This window comes from Pyxicephalus adspersus, chromosome 10 (genome assembly GCF_032062135.1).
Source record: "Pyxicephalus adspersus chromosome 10, UCB_Pads_2.0, whole genome shotgun sequence".
Lineage (NCBI taxonomy): Eukaryota > Metazoa > Chordata > Amphibia > Anura > Pyxicephalidae > Pyxicephalus > Pyxicephalus adspersus.
The window spans coordinates 59,044,963-59,061,792 of NC_092867.1; the positions used below are offsets into that span (position 1 = coordinate 59,044,963).

General features: G+C 44.9%; 6 protein-coding genes across 15 annotated transcripts in view; 3 read left to right on the forward strand and 3 right to left on the reverse strand.

Annotated features, from left to right (window-relative positions):
* Positions 1–16,830, forward strand: part of LOC140338957 (uncharacterized) — a 275,025-nt gene that overhangs the window by 212,317 nt on the left and 45,878 nt on the right. The window lies entirely within an intron of this gene.
* LOC140338972 (uncharacterized) overlaps positions 1–16,830 on the reverse strand; it is a 93,671-nt gene that overhangs the window by 56,032 nt on the left and 20,809 nt on the right. The window lies entirely within an intron of this gene.
* LOC140338906 (uncharacterized) overlaps positions 1–16,830 on the forward strand; it is a 155,616-nt gene that overhangs the window by 18,866 nt on the left and 119,920 nt on the right. The window lies entirely within an intron of this gene.
* On the reverse strand, positions 1,130–11,470 carry LOC140339051 (oocyte zinc finger protein XlCOF8.4-like). Of its 7 annotated transcripts, none has more exons than XM_072423586.1 (5): positions 11,451–11,470; positions 11,068–11,181; positions 2,958–3,092; positions 2,830–2,881; positions 1,130–2,700 (listed from the first exon to the last, which is right to left on the reverse strand). In XM_072423586.1, exons 2-5 carry the CDS (start codon positions 11,134–11,136, stop codon positions 1,544–1,546), a joined length of 1,413 nt encoding a protein of 470 aa, XP_072279687.1. In that variant the 5' UTR covers positions 11,137–11,181; positions 11,451–11,470; the 3' UTR covers positions 1,130–1,543. The 7 variants fall into 7 exon arrangements, with proteins under 7 accessions (XP_072279687.1, XP_072279686.1, XP_072279685.1 ...); XM_072423585.1 differs by having other exon boundaries at positions 11,342–11,454; XM_072423584.1 differs by lacking the exons at positions 11,068–11,181; positions 11,451–11,470 and adding exons at positions 3,400–3,513; positions 3,781–5,259.
* Positions 9,447–10,963, reverse strand: LOC140339082 (uncharacterized). Its single transcript, XM_072423631.1, has 3 exons — positions 10,949–10,963; positions 10,821–10,872; positions 9,447–10,691 (listed from the first exon to the last, which is right to left on the reverse strand). Exons 1-3 carry the CDS (start codon positions 10,955–10,957, stop codon positions 9,508–9,510), a joined length of 1,245 nt encoding a protein of 414 aa, XP_072279732.1. The 5' UTR covers positions 10,958–10,963; the 3' UTR covers positions 9,447–9,507.
* Positions 11,678–13,586, forward strand: LOC140339048 (uncharacterized). Its single transcript, XM_072423578.1, has 3 exons — positions 11,678–11,904; positions 11,981–12,032; positions 12,166–13,586. Exons 1-3 carry the CDS (start codon positions 11,755–11,757, stop codon positions 13,392–13,394), a joined length of 1,431 nt encoding a protein of 476 aa, XP_072279679.1. The 5' UTR covers positions 11,678–11,754; the 3' UTR covers positions 13,395–13,586.

The following is a 16,830-nucleotide window of genomic DNA, read 5'->3' on the forward strand; positions in this document are numbered from 1 at the left end:
CGACACTGCTGGGAGTCGCCGGTGAAGGGTGGTACCACCGGGATTGTATTATGGAAACTACTGCTAATGGACACTTTGTGAGTCCAAAATAGAATTCTCTCTTTCTGTACCACAGTGTGATCCTCAGATCTGATTCCTAAGAAGTATACAGAGGAATGATAAAAAATATAAATACCTCAATGTTACCCTTTCCCCCCTTTATATTAACATTGGAAAACCCTTTGACATATGAAAATCCTGCTCCATGAAGTCTTTGAACTTTTACAAATCCTGTGTTCTCCCCAGCCCTTTTAGCTGGGCGCACCTCCCAGCACTTTTTAGTAACCACCAGGCTGTTTTTGGGTGGTCACTGAAGAGTTGGGTTACAATTCAGAGGCCACCTACTTTTATTCTGTGTCACATTTACCTCTTTTTCACTAAAGCACTGGCGCCTCTCTCCTGCCCATGCGGGCAGTTCTGACCCTGGGCGTGCCTGCGCTCCCAAGTTTTATCAGTACTGCCCCTCCCTCCGGCCAATCACAAAAAAGCCTCCTAATCATCCCTGGCTACTTAGCTAGCTCAGACACAGCACTCGTGCGTTCATGCAACATGTCTCCACTAGTGCGGAGCCCCCTTGCTCTGCTGAGCATTTCCTCTTCACCTGTTGTTTCAGTGTTTCCACTGTCCAGCTCCTGTGTTAACCCCTCGTTGTCCAGTTTGTTGTTCCCTATCCCCTTCCCTTGTGCTGTTCCAGTGTTCCTATCTGTCTTTGGATATTGCTGTGCCTCGCTTTGCTGCCAGTGTCCCCTGTGTCACTGGTGTCTATTTCCTGGATCTCTGGTATTTGACCCCTGGTGTGTGACCTGACCTCTCTTGCTTGCCGACTGCCTTGACCCCGGCTTTCCCAGACTACTCTTCTGCTTTGTGATTTGGTACCTTGTCTCTTCCTGCCTACCCTGGTGTGCCCAAAGACTGCAACCTGGCAGTAACCAGCAGCGCCACATCCTCACCACTAGAGGCTCTGGAGGAGGCCTGGTTGCCGCTTAGACTCTGTGCTTTGGCCCTTCCCAGGGCTCACACGGCTCCGGTGCAAGCTGTAGCGCTCCCTAGTGGCTCCTTCTCCCCAAGCATGACACCCTGCCTAAAATAATTTTTGATTTGAACGCTGAAGTTTCACATTACATTTTTACTTACTTTTCATTGAATGTGATATAAATCTACATTGCGTTCATCACTACACTTACCAGGTTTAATATGACATTCTATCTAAGAACCCTCTCTAATGTCTAAAGCCACACATCCCATACCAAACATTTCATTTATCAATCACTGCCAATTGTAATTTAACCTCAATGACATTGTAAATTGTTAATCAGATAACAGGAACTCTTTGGCATTACCCTTAACGGTTAGAAATACCGTCACCAGGAGTACTCTGGGATACCTACAAAATCATGCATTGTACCACAAAGTGAAAATAGCTTTTGTTTTATAACCTTTAATAATAACTTATTTCCAAAAAAGGCTCCTGCCTACTGTTCCTCTCTTTTTGTACTAATTTTGATCATATGGGGTTTGGCAAAACGGAGTCCATGGGAAATCCCATCCTGGAGTCCACACGGAATGAGGGTTTCTCCACCATATGAGTCTTCAGATGTTGGGTGAGGGTGAAGCGTCTGCCATAACTCTTGCCGCACTCTGGGCAGGTGTATGGCTTCAGTCCGGTGTGAGTCCTCTGGTGCTTGATCAGATCAGATCTGCTGGAACAGCGTTTGTTACATTCAGAACACGGATAAGGTTTTTCTCCTGTATGAACTCTCTGATGAATGGTCATTTCTGACCGAGTACGAAAACTCTTCCCGCACTCAGAGCAAATAAAATTTTTCTCACCTGTATGAATCTTCTGGTGTTTTAAAAGGGTGTGGCTGGAGATAAAGAATTTCCCACACTCAGGGCATGAATACGGCTTAGGTCTAGTGTGGGTCCTGCCATGCTTAGTCAGTTGGGACTTGGTGGAAAAACTCTTCCAGCACTCGGGACAAGAAAAAGGCCTCAAGCCTCCATGGATGACTCTGCGGTGTATAACTAGACTGTATGGTTTGCTAAAACAATACCCACAATCTGAGCATTGATAAGTCTCGTCTGAGTGAACCTTGAGGTGCTGAATAAGATCTTCATTGTTCTGGAAAGACTTCCCACACTCAGTACAACAAACCTGTCTACTGCTTGCTGCATTATCAGTAGGCTTTGGGAGGATCTGTCTCAGCTTTTTATTTCCGAGAACTCCCTGAGGGTCCACAACATTCAACTTGAAACAAACTGCGGCTCTATCTGTAACTTCTTCCGAGGAGGCCTCCTGAGGAACAAGACTTGGTGGACATGGAGGGGAAACATGAGGTTCTTGGAAAGGTTCATCAGAAACAAAGAGTTCCTCCTTAACCCGCATATGTAAGTGGTGTGTAGACACATTGGAGAGTGGAAGGTCTCTATCCATCGAGACGTCAGTGTGGAGAAGATTTCCCTCCTCAGATATGGAGGGATGCTCAATAATACGACTTATTACATTTTCACCTAGGTCTGGTTCCTTCTTCATACCAACAGATACAAGGTGGGGGAGGTCTTTTGGTGGTTGGAGGACAATGTGGGTGGAATTCCATTCCTCCAGGGGCTCCTCCTTACAGAATGGAGATCTCTCATCAGATGGAGCTTCATCTGGAGGATCTGCAGGACAGAAAGAGTTGGATGAATGAGGAGGAACATTTCCCATGTTGAGGTGTGGATATAGGAGACACATATACACAGGGTGACAATGGACATTGTATGCACAGAGGGGTCTAACAGACATCTTACCCCATGACCAGAGGGACGGCTGATTGTCCATCACATCTCCTTCTACACCTCCCTGTACAGAGACAATGACAACTTATAGGAACCATCCAGACACATCCCATAATAATCTCCCACAATTCCCGGCTCACCTCCCCCATCAGCAGCTCCACCATCTTGGTGATAACTTCTAGAATCTTCTTCACGTTGTCTCTCTCGGGTTTCATGGAGTGACATGGAGGAACCATGATGGTCAGATGGTCACCTGACTTCACGGGAGAACAACTCTGGAATAAAGAGTCACGGAGATGTCATGGCATGAATAGTGATGTCATGTGACCTCCCAAAATCCTTCTCACCGGTCAGGTTCATGTTTTAATAAAGGGATCAGAGTCATGTGACCTCCCAGAATCCTCCTCATTGGTCAGGTCTGTGTTTTATAAAAGGGATCAGAGTCATGTGACCTCCCAGAATCCTCCTCACCGGTCAGGACTATGTTTTATTATAGAGATCAGGGTCATGTGACCTCCCAGAATCCTCCTCACCAGTCAGGACTGTGTTTTATTATAGAGATCAGTCATGTGACCTCCTCACCTGTCCGCTCAGCAGGTAGATGATCTCCAGGGTCAGATTGAGTATCCTCTCGGTCATGGTGTCCTCCATGTTTGCTCAGACGTTGGTTGGGGTGAAGACACTCTTGGCTCAGCTCTACACAAGAAAGTGAAACAATGGTTGTGTCTGCATGGAGTATGTAAGATCTGTGATGAGTCCTCCATACATATAAGAGAGATCATCATGTATGGGGAGAAGACATTTCTCATCATATAAACTGACACCAAACCTTACAGATAACTCACCTGACACCTACCTACAGCTCAACTACAGGCACCCCCCCATGATGTCATAGCTGGGAGGAGCATCCTCTGTCCCTGGAACCGTCCTCACCCATCCCCCAGCAGTCCCGGCACTTCTTACCTCCATCCTCACCCAGCTACACACAGAAAAGTCACCTCCTCCCTCGCACTGCATTATGGGAGTTGTAGTCCCCTACAGAGTCTGTGCAGGGATTGGTGGATGGGTCATGTGACCAGCAGACATGTGATTGTTCTGTAGCTCCCAGTCTTCCTGGTTCGGCCAGTACTGATTTCCAGCTGTCATCATGGTTCTGTTTGGTTTTGTTTTGGTAAACATGGTGGATTACTCTCTGGGGTGATTCTGCCAGCTGCCACTAATCTCATATATTGGGTTTGTATTTCCTGGAATGGCAGCTGTGTTTCTGCCAATGATCAGTGGAAGATGGGGAGTAAATATGGCGGCTTCCTGTTACTTTCCTCAATCTGCTGATAGTAAACCTGACTCAGATAATAGAAAGCTCCAAGTAGTAAGATTCCTGGGGGCCAATTTATGCTCTTGGTGACCACGGCTTTCTACTGCAGGCTCATCCTCCCTGCTAGCTGCCCCTATTCCAGCGAATAGGACATTTGGGAACCAAATTGAAGCAGTGGATGAGTTCTGGGAAGGGAGTTCTGTGGTCATTTCCTCCTCCGGAGAAAGAACCAACAAGCACCACCGGCAACCCCAAGGGCAAGGTAGCTGCAGTTTTGCTTTGTATGACCGGGCCGGAAGCAGTTTGTTGCATTGTTGCCCTGAATGAAGGGCAGATCACTTTATTCACAATAAATCAACTCCTGCCCACTGGACCACAGTCAATTGTTTGCCATGGCAAACTTCACCCACCACTGTTCTGTCTTTGTCCCTTCTTGTCAAATGATGGGGGGTAAGTTGTCCTATATCAGGGGTAGGTAACCTTTAGCAGGGGGCATCCTCTGGAACTTCCTTATAAAGACGATCCCCTGGGGATTGGTGGTATCAGATTGTAAATTCAGTGCAAGTAAAGCAAAGAGTGCAGAATGTGCTGAGCGCTACAAAAACTTCACAAAATTTGAGAATTCTGATTGCCATCAATTGACTGAATACCCAACATGGCGGAGAGATGAATCAAAGTCTGTGGGATCCGCTGACTGAACACAAAGTGCTTTATACTGGAACCAATGCAGATCATCGACACCTAATCCTTACCATCAGGAGATAGAAAGAGTGACCCCCAGAGCAAAAACTGATATCAAACTTTAAACATAAAACCCGACACACACCTATAGCTCAGTGCCCAGCCAATACCAGTCCCTTACCGGGATCTGACCAGCCATCACCATGCCATGCAGAAATGGGAAGATGCTGGTAAGCTCCACCCAACCGGAGGAGGGCCTCTGCCTAGTGATTTGGTATCATCTTGCCCACCCTGGTGTACCCAAGGACCACAACCTGGGGGTAACCAGTAGCGCAACACCCTCACCACTAGAGAATCTGGAGAAGACCTGGTTACTGCTTAGGCTCTGCACCTTGGCCCTTCTCAGGGCTCACACCACTTCCCAGTGCTCACACCACTTCTCAGGGCTCACACCCTAGTTGCCCTATCTCCCCAAGCGTGACAGTTTGCATAAACCATGTTTCCGAATCCGCATGTTTAGCGGATTTCAAGCTAAGGACTAGTGTTGGTCGAATAGGTCACTATTCGATTCGACCGATATTCGGCTGAATAATACATAATTATTTGGGTCGTCGAACATCGAATTCGAACACCATTAAAGTCAATAGGGGAAAAATTCAGGGTTTTTTCAGCACTGTGTAGAGCTTCTACAGCCTCCAAACAGATGTAAAGAGATACATTATAAAAGGATACAATATAAAAAGATACATAACACTATTACATACCCTTGAACTTCACATGAAGATTAAAGAGCGCCTGTCACATCAATATTAAGCTAGGTACACACTTCCAATAATTATTGTTGGAAAATGAACAATTACGACCGATCAACGATTATGCACGATTATACTTTAACAATCATATTGTGCACAATTCTGTACATGCTGTAACAATATGATCGTTCAAATATAATCCACCAACAATGTCCACACACTAGATACAATCGTTTGAACGATGCAGGGAGGGACATGTAAAGGAGAAAGTGTACCCCAGAAACATGCACGATCACTGAACGACACGATACTGTACACACGATAGATAGTGAAAGATCGTTGGCCAATCAGATCCACCGTGGCGGTCGTTCATTTCCAACGATTATCCTCATTCGTCGGCGTCTTTGGTTTGGTTGGGTTTTTTTTGGCCAATCAGTTGTTCATCGGTTGTTTCTAACGATAATTATTGGACGTGTGTATGCAGCTTTTGTCTACACGGACTGCATTCCCATGGGCTAATCTACACCATGGCGTTTCCTTCAGACACATTTTTGAGCGTTATCTTAAACGTTGCTTGCAACATTAAAAAAATTAAACCGCTGGATAAACGCGGGAAAACTGTGATTGGCTGAGAACTAGGAAATCCTGATGACAGCTCAAGCATCATCAGGATTTCCCTTTCCTCAGCCAATCAGGGAGCAGAGCAATCAGCAGAACTTTACTATGCTGACAGCTCCGCTCCCCTGATCACTCCCCCAGCCCTAGAGGAGTTGTGACATGTTCTGTATGTGTATTACATGTCACAGCTCCTCAAGGGCTGCAGAAACGATCAGTGGAGCAGAGCTGTCAGCATAGTAAAGCTCCGCTGATTGCTCTGCTCCCTGATTGGCTGAGCAAAGGGAAACCCTGATGATGCTTGAGCTGTCATCAGGGTTTCCTATTTCTCAGCCAATCACAGAGCAGTAGAGGTATGAATGGAGATTGTATCTCCATTCAACCTCTATTGCCCTCATATTGCCTGCGGTTGCAGCTAATTGAAGGCACCTGCTTTCAATTAGCTGTGACCGCAAAGTTCCCACGGTCCAGGAATCCCACAATGACATTATGATTCATAATGTCATTGTCCGATAACCTGTAAAAAATAAAAAAGGACAAGTTTAAAATAAAAAACACATACGAAATAATTGTGCCAAGCGAGCTTGACTGCCAAAGTACAAAACTTAACTGCAAACTGTCACAATAAGATGAGTTGGCTGCTCGGGAGATTCTCGCTGGCCATTCAGATTGACATTCACTTTCAGGAGGAATCTCACTTACGCAAGGCCTTTGAACCACGACTAGCACCGTCCTTTCAGCGGCCTCTAGAACTCGGGCCTCTACTGTTCCTCCTGTCTCAGAAGAACCCATGCAGCTAGGTCGTTCAAGACTATCTCCAGAAGAAAAATCACGGCGTCTATATTTATGTCTCTGCCTTTACTGCGGACAGAAAGGACAATTTATTACATGTGGCCCACAGAGACTGGGAAACTTTAGCACCTAGCATGGGGGGTCATGCTAGATCACTCTTCTCTCCCATATTATAAAATCCAGATTTGCCACAACAACTCCATGCTTGCCCTTTTTGATTTAATTTCCGCTACCCTTGTCAAAGAATATGCTTGGCTAATGGAACCATTATCTCAACCTTTAGACCCATAGAAATGTCTGTTGGCGTGCTATATAACAAGATTATAACTGTTCTTGTGCATCCTCTGGTACATCTGCAATCATTCTGGGCCTCCTGTGACTTCAACAACACTCTCCAGTGCTGGACTGGTCTACGCCAAAGGTATTGGCTTGGGGTCCCTTGCGTCACTCTAAATGTCTGACCAAGCTCATGTCTGTCAGCCCTCCTGCTCTCTCTACTCCTGGGGTTGCACCATCCCTTCCTAGTCAGTATACGATTTTAATATATGTCTTTTTCAAGTGCAGCCCGAGCAGCTACCTCCCCACCGGACGAACTCCATACCTCCGAGAGGTCAGAATACCCCCTCAGTCTTCCTGACAGCAAGGCTATGAGAGAGGAGAACCTGCAGAGAGGGATTTATATGCAAGTCCTCGTCCCCTGCTGGTGCAGGATTTTATATAATGTAATACTTCTCAATAAATTAATCCTAGTCCCTGAAGAAGTGGGCCCTAATCCCTAAAACGCATTGTGTGACAGCAAAGAATTGGGGGAAGGGATTACTCTATGTTGTCATCCTGATGGACCGTCATAGGTGGAAATCTCACAAGGAGATTTCCCTTGATTTTCATTGGGTGGAGTATTTCTGGTTTCCCAGGTCTTTGATGTTTTAAAGTTGAGCATTCATTTTTATGGCTGATTTATTATTTTGGAGTCACTGAGTAGAACTTCCCCAACACCTATACAGGGTGCCTTACTTCAGTTTGCTAATGCAGTCCACTTATAGAGCCTGTAGACTCATGGATGTGACTCCAAACTGTTTAAGATAACACTGTCGATCTGCTGTGGAACTATAAGTGGTGGACATGTGGGTGAATTACAGATGAGGACATCTGTGATTGGAGGGATCACCACTGAATGCAACACCAATCACACACCAGCACCCCACTGACGCCACATGGTCATGTGATATCACTCTAATATGTATTTTTACCACAGTATAAGTTTATGTTTAACCATTGTTAATTGGACATATGTATAGAGTACTGGAAGACAAATGGGGAGGGGAGCTCCCCCCCAAATAAAAACCATTGTCATGGGGGTCACACCAATATGAACTTGTCCACAGTCCTTTTGCAAAAGCTACCATCTATTGGCAAAAGCTTACCAATCAAGCTACCATGCCCAATAATATGAGGGTTCCCCTCTATAACATCCTCCACTCCTCTGGAAGACTTTCCAAATACTTTAGGGTGTGTCTATGGGAATTTTCCCCCATTGGTGAGGTCAGGTACTGGTGATGGGGATTTTCCCCCATTAGTGAGGTCAGGTACTGGTGGTGGGGATTTGTCCCCAATGGTAAGGTCAGGTGCTGATGGAGGGGATTTGCCCCAGTTGGTGAGGTCAGGTACTGATGGTGGGGATTGGTCCCCAATGGTAAGGTCAGGTGCTGATGGTGGGGATTTCCCCTGATTGCGGAGGTCAGGTACTAATGGTGGGAATTTGCCCCCATTGGTGAGGTAAGGTACTGATAGTGGGAAATTGCCCCCATTGGTGAGGTAAGGTACTGATAGTGGGAAATTGCCCCCATTGGTGAGGTCAGGTGCTGATGGGAGATTTGCCCCCATTGATAAGTTGAAGTACTGATTGTGGGATTTGCCCCCATTGGGGAGGTCAGGTACTGATGATGGGGATTTGCCCCCATTGATCAGTTCAGGTACAGATGGTAGGGATTTGCCCCCATTCGTGAGGTCAGGTGCTGAAATGGGAGATTTGTCCCATTGGTGAGGTTAGGTACTGAAGGTAAGGATTTGTCCCCATTGATAAGTTGAAGTACTGATTGTGGGATTTGCCCCCATTGGGGAGGTCAGGTACTCAGGGTAGGGATTTCCCTCCTATTGATGAGGGCAGGTACCCTTCTGCCTCTGCGTCGTCAATCATGGTGCAATAAAACCATACTTTATTATAAATTAAATATTAATTACCATAAAAGTGATTCAAACATCAAGATTCCCATCAAATTAGTGATGTGTCACAGAGCTTCATCAGAGGTCCTGGACGAACCTGAAATTCAGCTGAATAGACCTCGACCTGAGCTAAAAATCTGAGCATCACTAGTAGAGCGTGTGTCTGGGAATTCCACTCTGCTATCACAGGCCAGGGTTCTCAAATCATCAGACTACATTGGGATGGAGCACTAGAGCTAAAACCAAAATGGCTTCACACAAAATCAATGTTTATTGGATGAAGGAAACTGGATCAGCTGACAAGTCCATCAGTTAGGAGGATAGGGAAGGTCTAGATTGGTGCCCTGAAGTAGGAGTCTGTGAGGTAGTTTGGGGTTGGCGGTGGGCTTTAACATGAGCCAAAAATTTCCCCCTTCTAACAAATCCCATTCCACACTCTACACAGAAGTAGCGTTGCTCCACCATATGAATCTTCTGGTGCCGAGTGAGGACAGAACTGCTGACATAACTTTTACCACATACTGGACAGATGTGTGGCTTCAGTCCGGTGTGGCTCCTCTGGTGCTTGACCAGGTCCGATCTGCTGACAAAGCATTTGCTGCACTCAGAACAAGGATAAGGTTTTTCTCCTGTATGAACTCTCTGATGAATAATCATTTGTGAACGAGTCAGAAAACTCTTCCCACACTCGGAGCAAATAAAATGTTTTTCACCTGTATGAATCTTCTGGTGTCGGATGAGCGTGGAGCTGGAGGTGAAGAATTTCCCACACTCAGGGCACCAATACGGCTTAAATCCTGCGTGGGACCTGCAGTGCTTAGTTAGTTCAGACCTGCAGGCAAAGCTCTTCCCACATTCAGAACACGAATAAGGCTTCAGGCCTCTGTGGATTCTGTAATGTAAAACCAGACTGGATTGTTTGCCAAAACAATTCCCACACTCTGAACATTGAAACGTTTTTTCCCCTGAGTGAACCCTGAGATGCGGAATAGGATCTGCATTGTTCCGGCAAGAACTTTCACCACTTTTATGAGAGGACTTAAGGAGGAACGTTCTCAGACTTTTATTTTCTGGAACTTTCTGAGGGTCCACAACATTCCACTTGAAACAAACTACTTCCCCTTCTGTAACTTCTCCATCTAAGGAGGCCTCCTGAGGAACAAGAGTTGGTGGTTCTCCAAAAGGTTCTTCATCAGAAACAAAGAGTTCCTCCTTGATCTGAGTAGGTGAATGATGTGTGGACACATTGGAGTGTGGAAAGTCTCCATCCATCGAGACGTCAGTGTGGAGAAGATTTCCCTCCTCAGATATGGAGGGATCTTCAATATTAGGACATATTACAATTTCACCTGGGTCTGGCTCCTCCTTGATACTAACAGATACAAGGTGAGGGAGGTCTTTGGGTGAATGGACAATGTGGGTGGGATTCCATTCTTCCAGGGGCTCCTCCTTACAGGATGGAGATCTCTCATCAGATGGAGCTTCATCTGCAGGATCTGCAGGAAAGAAAGAGTTGGATGAAGGAGGAGGAACATTTCCCATGTTGAGGTGTGGATATAGGAGACACATATACACAGGGTGACAATGTACATTGTATGCACAGAGGGGTCTAACAGACATCTTACCCCATGACCAGAGGGACGGCTGATTCTCCATCACATCTCCTTCTTCACCTCCCTGTACAGAGACAATGACAACTTATAGGAACCATCCAGACACATCCCATAATAATCTCCCACAATTCCCGGCTCACCTCCCCCATCAGCAGCTCCATTTTATTATAGAGATCAGGGTCATGTGACCTCCCAGAATCCTCCTCACTGGCTAGGACTATGTTTTATTATAGAGATCAGGGTCATGTGACCTCCTCACCTTTCCGCTCAGCAGGTAGATGATCTCCAGGGTCAGGTTGAGTATCCTCTCGGTCATGGTGTCCTCCATGTTTGCTTAGACGTTGGTTGGGGTGAAGACACTCTTGGCTCAGCTCTACAAAAGGAAGGGAAACAATGGTTGTGTCTGCATGGAGTATGTATGATCTGTGATGAGTCCTCCATACATATAAGAGAGATGATCATGTATGGGGAGGAGACATTTCTCATCATATAAAATGACACCAAACCTTACAGATAACTCACCCAACACCTACCTACAGCTCAACTACAGGCATCCCCCCATATGATGTCATAGCTGGGAGGAGCATCCTCTGTCCCTGGAACCGTCCTCACCCATCCCCCAGCTATCCCAGCACTTCTTACCTCCATCCTCACCCAGCTACACACAGGAAGTCACCTCCTCCCTCGCACTGCATTATGGGAGTTGTAGTCTCCTGCAGAGTCTGTGCTGGGATTGGTGGTCACATGACTGATCTCTATAATAAAACACAGACCCGACCGGTGTGCAGGATTCTGGGAGGTCACATGACTGATCTCTATAATAAAACACAGACCTGAGCAGTGAGGAGGATTATGGGAGGTCACATGACTCAGCTCTCTATAATAAAACACAGACCTGACCGGTGAGGAGGATTACGGGAGGTCACATGACATCACTATTCATGTCATGACTTTATTCCAGAGTTGTTCTCCCGTGAAGTCAGGTGACCATCTGACCATCATGGTTCCTCCATGTCACTCCATGAAACTCGAGAGAGACAACATGAAGAAGATTCTAGAAGTTATCACCAAGATGATGGAGCTGCTGATGGGGGAGGTGAGCCGGGAAATGTGGGAGATTATTATGGGATGTGTCTGGATGGTTCCTATAAGTTGTCATTGTCTCTGTACAGGGAGGTGTAGAAGGAGATGTGATGGACAATCAGCCGTCCCTCTGGTCATGGGGTAAGATGTCTGTTAGACCCCTCTGTGCATACAATGTACATTGTCACCCTGTGTATATGTGTCTCCTATATCCACACCTCAACATGGGAAATGTTCCTCCTCGTTTATCCAACCCTTTCTGCCTTACCTGCAGATCCTCCAGATGAAGCTCCATCTGATGAGAGATCTCCATCCTGTAAGGAGGAGCCCCTGGAGGAATGGAATTCCAAAGACCTCCCCCACCTTGTATCTGTTGGTATGAAGAAGGAACCAGACCCAGGTGAAAATGTAAAATGTCCTAATATTGAGCATCCCTCCATATCTGAGGAGGGAAATCTTCTTCACACTGACGTCTCGATTGATGGAGACCTTCCACTCTCCAATGGGTCTACACACCACTCACCTACTCAGATTAAGGAGGAACCAGACCCAAGTGAAAATGTAATATGTCCTAATATTGAGCATCCCTCCATATCTGAGGAGGGAAATCTTCTCCACACTGATGTCTCGATTGATGGAGACCTTCCACTCTCCAATGTGTCTACACACCACACACCCACTCAGGTTAAGGAGGAACTCTTTTTTTCTGATAAACCTTTAGGAGAACCTCATGTTTCCCCTCCATGTCCACCAAGTCTTGTTCCTCAGGAGGCCTCCTCGGAAGGAGAAGTTAGAGATGGAGCCGCAGTTTGTTTCAAGTTGAATGTTGTGGAGCCTCAGGGAGTTCTCGGAAATAAAAAGCTGAGACAGATCCTCCCAAAGCCTACTGATAATGCCACAAGCAGTGGACAGGTTTGTTGTACTGAGTGTGGGAAGTCTTTCCAGAACAATGAAGATCTTATTCAGCACCTCAAGGTTCACTCAGACGAGACTTATCAATGCTCAGATTGTGGGTATTGTTTTAGCAAACCATTCAATCTACTTATACACCGCAGAGTCATCCATGGAGGCCTTAAGCCTTTTTCTTGTCCCGAGTGCGGGAAGAGTTTTTCCACCAAGTCCCAACTGACTAAGCATGGCAGGACCCACACAAGACTTAAGCCGTATTCATGCCCTGAGTGTGGGAAAGTCTTTATCTCCAGCCACACCCTTTTAAAACACCAGAAGATTCATACAGGTGAGAAAAATTTTATTTGCTGTGAGTGCGGGAAGAGTTTTCGGACTCGGTCAGAAATGAACCTTCATCAGAGAGTTCATACAGGAGAAAAACCTTATCCATGTTCTGAATGTAACAAACGCTGTGCCAGCAGATCTGATCTGATCAAGCACCAGAGGACTCACACCGGACTGAAGCCATACACCTGCCCAGAGTGCAGCAAGAGTTATGGCAGACGCTACGACCTCAACCGCCACCTGAAGACTCATTTGGGAGAGAAACCCTAATTCTGAGTGGATTTCAGGAAGGGCTTCGTGAAGATAGGGAGAGTTTGGATTCATTTTAAGGTCCATCGCCAACCCCGGACTTCCTCACGGACTAAGTGAGTGTGTCAAGCTGGACTTTCTCTATCCTCGTAACTGATGGGCTTGCCTTCTCTTCTAGGTTCTTTCATCCAATAAACATGGGTTTTGTGTAAAGCCATTTGGTTTTAGCTGTAGTGCTCCACCCCACTGTAGTCTGATGATTTGGGAACCTTGGTGTATTGCCTGGTGTCAATGACGCTCACTGGGACTCGGCCCAAGGACCTCATACTGACAACACTGTATCTGGTTTCTCTACACCAGGTACCTATCCCGTGATCTGTGTTACATACACTTGTAGAAAGACATAACAGAGGCAATTAGGCTAAAATTTATTGCAGCACACACTACATATATTAAACAGAATGTTTCCATTGGATTACACGGGGGAACGCATTTTTTGTTGAGTTAGATCTCACACTTGTTTTTTACTGATTTTTGGGTGGTGAATCCAGAAATGACCCCAGTTTTTGCTATCACATCCAGTTTTTACGATACAGGGTACCCTCCATTTTTGTCAAAAAACATACAAATTTTACATACAATGAAACAATAATGAAATAATAACTTGAATGTAGTGTTTATTTAAATTTCTTTTGTTTATACAAAGGATTATTGTTACGCCATGACATTTTTTTTGCAAGCGGTTAAGGTATTATAGCTTTTCCTGGAGTGTTCAGTGTTAGGACAATCCCGCTGGATGCTCCAACAATAGTCCGCCATCATATGTACATCCCATCTACCCTGATACCGTCCTTCCATGACCTTCACACCTTGGGGGAATCATTCACCTTGCTCATCACTGACGGCACCAAGGTTTTCCAGGAAGTTAGAAAGATGGCAACGCAGGAAATGCACCTTGATGCTCATATTGCAACCAAACATTTTGTATCTCTCCAAGAGTTTCTGGACAATTTCTGTGTAATTATTTGCTCGTGTGTTTCCAAGAAAGTCCTTGACAATGGCTTTGTATGATAACCAAGCATTCTTTTCCACTTCTGACATTGTCCTGATGAAATGTTCATCTTTGATAAGCTGCCGAATCTGTGGACCATCAAACACACCGGCCTTTATTATTTCTAATGAGCGGCTAGGAAATGCCAACATGAGGAACTTGGAACATTCTCCTTCAGTTGGCAAAACTTTAACTAACTGCTTCATCAGACCCAGTTCCATGTGCAGAGGTGGGAATATAATATTCTATCAATAAGTGGCTCATGGAGAATGTTTGGATCTCCTGGTTTTAGGGCAGATCTTGGAGGCCAATTCCTTTCCCCCCAATGCCTCTGACGAGTTCTGCTGTCCCACATGCACAGATAACAGGGATACTTGGTGTATCCGCATTGCTGACCAAGAAGGAAGCATACCATTTTAAGGTCAACACAGATGACACAATTGTGTTGGTGATATTGCAACAACTCAATGACTCTCTTTATGTGTGCATATTTTTCACAATTGCCATTGTGAAGGAGGACACACTTTAAGCTCCGCTTTGAGCTATCGAATAGTCGCCATTCAGTTGAATTATAGATTGGAATTCCCAATTCCTCCATTAAACCAGGTATGTTATGACAATACAACAAGCAGGATACCTTCGATCCTCTTTCAAGTAAGTTTTTCTCACACAGTCTTGATGTTAGGAGTTCTTCGTTAGTCCCAAATCACTCAACTCATGCTGATCAAATCCCTTACAGAGTCCTCCTTAATATCAAACTCTTCATCATTGTTGTCACCTGGTTCATCACCATAATCATGTTCTATAAGAGAGGGAAGTGTAACCGGCACTGGGATTTCATCTGAATGAGCCACTGGGCGTATAGCCGATGGTAGACTAGGATACTCTATGTTACATTTATTTTTCTTGGTATATCCTGAAGGTTTCACTATACAAAAGTAACATTCACTGAAATGATCTCCTGGCTCTCCCCAAACCATAGGTATACCAAATGGCATCTTATCACGTGTTCCCTTTGTCCACATCCGTAATCCCTCCACACATTGCACACCATGAGGGGCCCAAGACTTATCCTGATCACCAAGTGTAACTTTGAAATATGACAAATAGGCTTGCCCTACAAATGTGGTGATATTCACCCTATGACTGGGAATGGTGAAACTGCCACAGATATAACAAAATGAATCAATGAGAGACAGCAGAGCCAGACATGATCTGAAAGAAAGCAAATACGTGTGTAAGTGGAATAACTGCACCACAAGCCCGTCACCTGTCTTAACAATGGCGTCAGACTTTAGTAACACATCAAACATTTAATATATATCTTTACTAATATCTGTTAGATGTATATTCTATGTGGTGTATTTACTACAGCTCTAAATATGCTGTGACCACTGACCCAATTACACAGTTCTCAGTTAGGCTGTTTTTACCTGTAACACAAAAACTTATCATGGCACCCAGAACTCGGGATGTTGGCTTCACTGACACTATCCTTTGACAGTTAACACGAAACTATTGTCAGCGACTACTCCCTGCTAGATTAAGTCACCATAAGAATGAGATTAGCAATGTTTTACTTGCAGCCTGCCGCAGCATTTTATATTCCATTTTAAGATTGTTTAAGATTATTATTAACCACCTGGCCGGTAAACCTGACCTTGGTTCGGGGTAATAACACTTGCAAAAAGCGTTAAACCCGAACTTTTTTCAGGTGGTTACCAAACGTGCTGTAATCCGATTGTCATACATTGTATGACAATCGGATTACAATTGTAAGAAAATACTCACCCGGTCCCCGCAGCTCCTCCGGACACGTCCTCTCTTTTCTGTGTTCTCCGGGCGAGTGCAGTGACGGGGCTTCCCGGTGACGTCACTGCATGCGTCGGTGCGGGCGGGAAATTCAAACAACTTTGTATTGAACTCAATACAAAAAAGCTGTATTGAGTCCAACACAAAGAAATCTTTATATAATATATATATAATTGTATTATATATATATTATATAAGCTACTGTACAATTACATTACAATATACACTATTTCTTTTTTTAAAGATTTTTTTTTTTATGTTATGTTTTATAAAAAAATTTATTATTAAATTTATAAAATTTTGGACATATTTCGGTGAGTTATGCGGTAATTCGGTGAATTATAAGTAATTATTGAGTAATTCGGTGAATTATAGCCTACAATTTAAAATAAATTTCCATGCAAAAAATGTAACACTTTTTGCATGGAAGTTCAGAAAGAATTAGAACACCCGGCGTTCGCGTACGTGTCCCTCGGCGATTCCTGATGATATCAGTGCGCGTGCCCGTCCATGGGGGTCGTAGCGGGAAATTCAAATATTTTGTATTGGATTCAATACAAAGTCCTGTATCCAATCCAATACAAAATATATTTA